Genomic DNA, 6,812 nt, shown 5'->3' with positions numbered 1-6,812 from the left:
GATTTTTAGATTTCCTCAGAAGGTTGGGGATGAGAACATAGCCTGCTGCTGCTTGTGTTATACTATAGTTACATCAAAACACCTTTCATGCTGCTGAAAAGTAACACTATATTTTTGCATTTCATTTCAAAAATCTTATGGAAATATATTGTACAGACCAGGCATTGTTCTATTTGTTTTTTTAGGTGAGACCTGAACAAAGCAAGATGCCTAGGGGAGAGCATTACCTAGATGGCAACTTTGGTAGGGGGAAGGGATATACTTCTCTTTCTCCAGAAGAGTAAGCATTTTGGGACAATTTAAAAAAAAAATCAGTGTCAAATATATGCTTTTCATTTGGGGAAAGGACAACAGAAGTGAGTGCTTTTCTTCTTTGTCCTTTTTTGACTCTCTGGTACTACATATGGTTCACTTGCGGAATTGCAGAGGCATGTAACAATTGCTACTCACTTTGTTGTGGGATTGAAAATATATAGCAAAATTTATGCCAGATTGTACTATGAACTAACTATGGGTAAGCCATTTACCCAGCATTTCAGTACCAGGAAATGCAACTAACTTTTATTCGCATTTGTGTAGGATTACAGGCTATTTTATAGTGGTTAGTTGGTTATAGAGAGTAAGGAAGATGAGCCTGGTAGAAATATGGGAGCTCTGTTGTCAAAGCAATGAAGGGAAAAACATGTTTTAAGTCCACAACACATTTGTAAGTGACTGAGATAGCATATCCCTAATTCACAAAAATATAAGAAAGGAGAGGAGATGCAGCAAAAATCAGATTTGCAAGATTCTCAATAAAAGCAGTTTCATCCTTCTTGATTTCTTGGTCTGGTCTACCAAGACTCTGGCAGACATTTCCTGATTTTTTTAAAATAGTTGCTAAATAATTCTATTTCATAAAATAAATTGGCATGCATGTCATTTATATACCATCTCATTGGTAATTTACAGCATATACAACAAAAATACAATAACCAAATATAAGATAATATAATAGATTATATAATACAGTGCAATAAACTAACATGATAGTCTGATCAAGGCCAGAATCTCCCGGACACAGGCTGAGTTTCCCTCCACACCTTTTCACACCTTCCTGTAGAATTATAGAGACAGATTAATAGAGATATTATAGCTAGAGGAATTTCAGTTGGTGGTTACCTCAACATCCAGTCTCTAACTTTGAAGGACAGAACATTGAATTAACACCTCCCTAACTCTAGTCTAGTTGATACATTGGACATGAAATAACATGAATAAATCTATGACAGATGATGATTTGTAATTAAGATTAAGTTTGTAATCCTTAACCACAATTTAACCCATGGTTGGTATTTGAATGTTGCACTAGTCCTAACTACATAATGTTTCAGCATGTTATATGAACGCTGACATGAATTTCACATTTGTAGAGATTCGAGTCTCCATGCACTGAACCAATTGAAGTAATCAAAAGTCCATCTTTATTCCTTTGTACCTAACTGATCATGAGTTTCTAGCATATAGTTTTTCATAGATAAATGAAATTTCTGAAATCATTTGAATGTTAATACATTCCTTATAAAACTATGCATTTAATAAAGACTGTTATTTTATGTCCATTTAAATGATAAAGCTATATTTTGTAAAGCTTGAAGTCATTTTTTCTCTGGATGTACCTTTGAAATGTAGAATAGTTATTCCAGATCCTTAGCAGTAATTAGATTAATTTGTCTTTTTCAACAGGGCTACAGGTATTGGAATTCTAATAGTTCTTCTTGCAGTTTTATTGATCCTTGGCTGTTGGTGTTGTAAAAGGCACAGTGGTTATAAAAGGCTTTTGGTAAGAATAAACTGCCTTCTTATTGCATTATTTATTAGACCCATTCCTTTGAACACTGTTTAATTTCTACAAAATATGCTAAACTCAAGTCTACTTAGAATCCATACCATCTGATTCAGGTGATGTTCCTCTTTTTCCTTGATACTGTACATAAAAATATTCTGCAACCAATCAGTGCCAAAGGAAATACATTTTGGTGTGGAGCTTTTTAAGAATCCTTTTGGAATTACATTCACACAATGTCCTTAGCTGGTTAGCTACAATCTTGTTCGCTACATTTGGACAACATGGGTAGCTCAGTTAGCATGAATCTTAACTGATTTTGTGGAGAACGTGTTCAAAGTTTTGTTATTTACTTTTATCAATTTAAGTGGCTGTCCATCTCACCAATGTGACTCTGGGCAGCCCACAGGAATTAAAACACCTGGAAATGCAATATGTGTGAGTGTGTGTGTATAAAAATGTTCCAACTGACTAACTAATCAAAGGGATTCCACAATGCATCATTCACCAATAATGTGAACTTGACTCTCCTAGTCTCTTGCAGGGAAAATAACCAGGTCTTCAAGGCTTTCTGAAAGAAGAACAATGTTGGGGTCAGCCAAATCTCAAGGCAGTATGATACTAGAGTGCAGGTCCAACTATTCTTTGGGCCCATTATATGACAATCCCAAAAAGATGGATCTGGAGCATGCTCCTCTGGTTGACCTGATGTAATTGATAGGAATTGTGTGAATAAGGCAGTCTCTCAAATGTGCTGGCCCCATGCCATGTAGGAATTTGTGAGTACGGTAATAAGCAGTACTTTGAATTATACCTGGAGCAAATTGGAAGCCAGTGTCTGGGATGGTACAACAAATTAGATTCAGTCATAAATCAAATTTGATTTAATTAATAACATGTTGAAATAATGATTACTTCAATATATTCAATAATTTCTTGTTGCTGTAATATGAAAAATCATGGTTTGCTGACAAATTTGGATGGCTCTCTGAGAGCTGCATCCAAATTTTAAAGAGATCTGAACCACAGGCCTTCTGGTTGAGAACATTTGATCCACACTAAACCTGAATAGCCACTGATGCTAAGTCTGGGCACAAATTCAGCTATGAGTTGAGTTACTCAGTAGCCATGGGAAAGTTAATCATTTTGCATTAACATAATCAGAGTGTATTATCTCTTCTTGATGAAAAGTGTTTCTAAAGTTGCAGTATATTTTCTTCCTTGCATTTCAAGATCCCTTCCGTATCTCCTTTTCTATTCATTTGTTTGATTAATACACTGCCTTTCTGTTCTGCTGAACTTTTTCTAATATTGATCTTTGTGCCAAAGAGTAAGAATTTTGGATTGGCCTCTCTGACCACCTCAGAAGGCAGAAGCTCCCTCAGTGACTCCAAATTGCCCTTGCGGGAATACACCAGCAGCTATAGTCATGTGGTAAGATGATCGCTTATCCTTACTTTTGATTAATGCTTCAGGAGGCTACAGTTTAGACAGTCAGTTTAAAAAGAGAGTTAGGAGAGATACGTGTCCTAAAATAAGAATGAGCTGGATATAGATTGGATGAAATAATATTAAAATAAAAAATGAAGTAAAATTATGTCTGCATTCATTGCTTCTAGCAGGCAATACATATTATATACCTGTGTTTCCCTGAAAATTTTATTTTGGACCCCAAAATAAGCACTAGGGCTTATTTTCAGGGGGTGTCTTATTTTTTTTCCATTTGGGGAGGCCCATTTTTTCTATTTGCTTGCAGTTGCAACGGAGGAGGAGGCCAAGTGACATATTGATGCCATGGCCATGAGGTGAGGCCGGAGGGTGGAGCTGCCCCGCACCCTGCCTACCTCAGGGCCCCCACAGCCAGGTTATTCATGACCCAACACCTGCCTCGCCTTGGGGCCATGGCCACAACACACCCTCGGCCTCCTGCTCCATTGTGGCCATAAGCATGTATAAGAAGTGGTCCAACAGCCACGTGGGCTCCTGCTGTGCATGGCTGCCAGTGCTGCTACAGTAAGGCAGGTGTGCGCACAGCTGCCAGTTGCTGCTGCAGTGAGGCAGGTGTTAGGGTGTGGATGACCTGGCTGTGGGGGCCCTGAGGTAAGTCAGTGTGGGGCATGTGGGGCAGCTCCACCCCCCCCCACCTTGCCTTGTGGCCACAGCACCGCAAGCAACCAGATGGAATGGGTGGGCAGCCAGCTGTCCAGGCTCTTAGTAGAGCTTATTTTGGGGGATAGGGCTTATATTAGGCATAAAAACATGCTAGGGTTTATTTTCAGGAAATGGCTTATTTTCAGGAAATGGCTATGAAGAAAGCTTGTGTAAAATTGACATCCAGTCCCTTCAGGCTTACATTTTAGTTATAAACATGTTTCCATTTTTATTGAATATATTCAGTTACCACTGTTGATTATCCAATGGTGATCAGAATATTACACTTATTTTCCTGTTACTACTTACAGATTTGTACTGCAACATAATTTCATCTGACTCTTTGATGAACTAGGGAGCAATTATTTTCCCTCATTTTGTGACTGTGCCTTTGGGTTTTGACTTACAGAAAAATAGTCCTGGAAAGCCAAACACTGCTCTGTACACACAAATGTTCCCTTTTGCCCTTTTGGGACTTGACAGAAAGAATGAATGTTTGGGGAAGCAGACCCTCCAGAGTTTTCCTTTTAGAATATTCACACATGGTAATCTTCTACATTCACAGTGGTTTGGGGACGAGAGAAAGAGAAGGTCAGGATAGGAAAAAGAAACAGATTTATCTAAGTGGCCAAAAATCAAAAAAGTTAGTTCAATGAGACATCCTTGTATTGTCAGTCAAAATGTATAAACACTGTATTGTTTTGACTAACAATATAAGGATGTCTGACTGAACTACTTTTTAGCTTTTTAGCCAAATCGTTTGATCTATTATGTAGAAATTATGTTAAAAACTTTGAATTCTAATACAGCTATGTTGTTACTAAATTCATTTTTGAAATTCCTTTTTTTAAGCTGCCACCTTGAGGTCAGTGACAAGATACTCTGGGCACTTGAAATATTTTAGGGATAGTGGGCGTCTGTCCTTTTTGATGTCAATTATATCCAATTAATTTATTATTTTCTCTAGTTTATCTAGTTTGTGTAATGGAAAAATTAGTAGATTAGGTGCTCTAAAAGATAGAGATAGATCTGGACAGGGTCTCTATGATTGTATCACAATGGCATTCTGTTGCTTGGTAAGTGCTTTATGTTTCTTTTACAAAACCAGAGATCTACTATCCAAGGCCCGTGAAAAGGAGACGTCATTGCCCAAGAATGGACTCTTAGCTATATTGATAATGAATATGAATGGTTTTATGTGGGACTTGGGGCAACTAGCGACGTCAACTGTTGGTCTATTCTGTAGAACAGCAGTCTCCAACCTTTTTGGCTTGGTGGGCCTGGCGGAGGGGGGGAGGGGATGGTTCTGTGTGAGTGGCAGTTGTGTGCATTCATGCACGGAATTCCAGTTGTTCAAGCGGCCATTGTGCACACCTGTCACACAACTGGAGCAGGCTGCTTGTGCATGTGGAGCTGCATGTGCGTGCACATGCTCGCCTGCTGCATGTGTGGCCCAATTGCAAACAGGCCACCACAGCCTAGTAATGGGCCACAGCTCGGGGGTTGGGGACCCCGATGTAAAAGCTTATTCCTGGGAATCAGCTTTTTAAATTTAAAGGTTGAATATTGAACGTTGAAATCTTTCATTTAAACACTTGGTTGTCTCTTAGATGAACAAAGAAGCATAATTTTATATTGGAAACCAACCAATAGTATACACACACACACACACACACACACACACACACACACACACCTCCAGCTACCATCCAGTACACAAACTATTTCCTACAATGAATGCTTACAACAATTGATGAATATGAATCTTGAAATATATGCAATAATATATAACTTGCATAACTCCTTGACATATTGACTGCTAAAAAGTAGCACAGTTGTGCCTCTGGAAATTAATTATGGTGGGGGATTATTCTTCGGAAACATTTTTACATTAGCATTGGGAATTTTGAAGTTTTACTTTTCTATGCATATTATTAACTTCTCCCTTATTCAACTTTCATTGATGCAGGTGCCAGATGCCCCACCAGCCTATGATAAGAGCTCCAGCAGCCTGTTGCCACCACCATATGCACCATAAACAGGAGGAATTACTTAAGTGCTTGCTTACTTTAAGTAATTTCTAGGAGCATCTGGGAGAGAAAACATGAGCTAATATGAATATTTCAAAAATACTTGCTTAGAAAAATGTAACTGTCCTCTTTTGCATGAAATGCCTAAGATGTTGAAGCTGTAGCCTATGTATCTTCATTTTATATATCTTCATTCAATATAAGATTAACCTTAACATGCTATTTCATTTTTATATATATAATAAATATTACAAAAAACAAAACCAGTATTCTTGAAATCCATGACAATACTAACAAAAAGAGAATCCCAAAGGTGCTTTTTCAAGAGGCAACTGGACTTCTTTCGTTTTTCTTTGAAGACGTTTCGCTTCTCATCCAAGAAGCTTCTTCAGCTCTGAAGAAGCTCCTTGCATGAGAAGCGAAATGTCTTCAAATAAAAACAAGAAAGTCCAGTTGCCTTTTGGAAAAGCACCTTTGGGACAATCATGACCAGGATGACTGAGAATCTCCATAAATAAAAAGGGAATTTAGTTAACCTTGGATGATTTAGAAAATTCATCAGGATTGTGGAAACCACCTGGGAAATCCAGAGCTATGATGTAAACTTGGAAATAGACATTTCCTTGGAGAAGACAGTGAAAAACACTTCTATATTTTGCCAAGAAAACTGCAAGAATGTGTCTATATAAATTACCAGGAGTTAAATCTGAGACAATTTATCTTTTAGACATTATATTAAAGGATGCAATCCAACTTTCCCTGTATTTAAAATGTCATCTGATAGTGCCTATGTATATTCAACTCAA

General features: G+C 37.8%; 1 protein-coding gene across 1 annotated transcript; it reads left to right on the top strand.

Annotated features, from left to right (window-relative positions):
- Nucleotides 1-206: 206 nt before the first annotated feature.
- On the top strand, nt 207-6,048 carry MLANA (melan-A). The gene is made up of 4 exons (XM_070935557.1): nt 207-280; nt 1,726-1,822; nt 3,155-3,259; nt 5,946-6,048. The coding sequence occupies exons 1-4, from the start codon at nt 207-209 to the stop codon at nt 6,012-6,014; spliced, it is 345 nt and encodes a 114-aa protein (XP_070791658.1). The 3' UTR covers nt 6,015-6,048.
- The last annotated feature ends 764 nt before the right edge of the window (nt 6,049-6,812 follow it).

This window comes from Pituophis catenifer, unplaced genomic scaffold (genome assembly GCF_029215685.1).
Source record: "Pituophis catenifer annectens isolate HBS135680 unplaced genomic scaffold, rPitCat1.0.hap2 SCAF_2, whole genome shotgun sequence".
NCBI classification, from domain to species: domain Eukaryota; kingdom Metazoa; phylum Chordata; class Lepidosauria; order Squamata; family Colubridae; genus Pituophis; species Pituophis catenifer.
Note: the sequence above shows the minus strand (reverse complement) of the source record. Positions and strands in the feature narration are given on the sequence as shown.

Bases quoted from the DNA above. Each gene is read 5' to 3' on its own strand.
- MLANA (XM_070935557.1), top strand. From the start codon at position 207: ATGCCTAGGGGAGAGCATTACCTAGATGGCAACTTTGGTAGGGGGAAG. The intron at 281-1,725 runs GTAAGCATTTTG...CTTTTTCAACAG, and splicing joins ACTTCTCTTTCTCCAGAAGA to GGCTACAGGTATTGGAATTC. The intron at 1,823-3,154 runs GTAAGAATAAAC...TTTGTGCCAAAG, and splicing joins GTGGTTATAAAAGGCTTTTG to AGTAAGAATTTTGGATTGGC.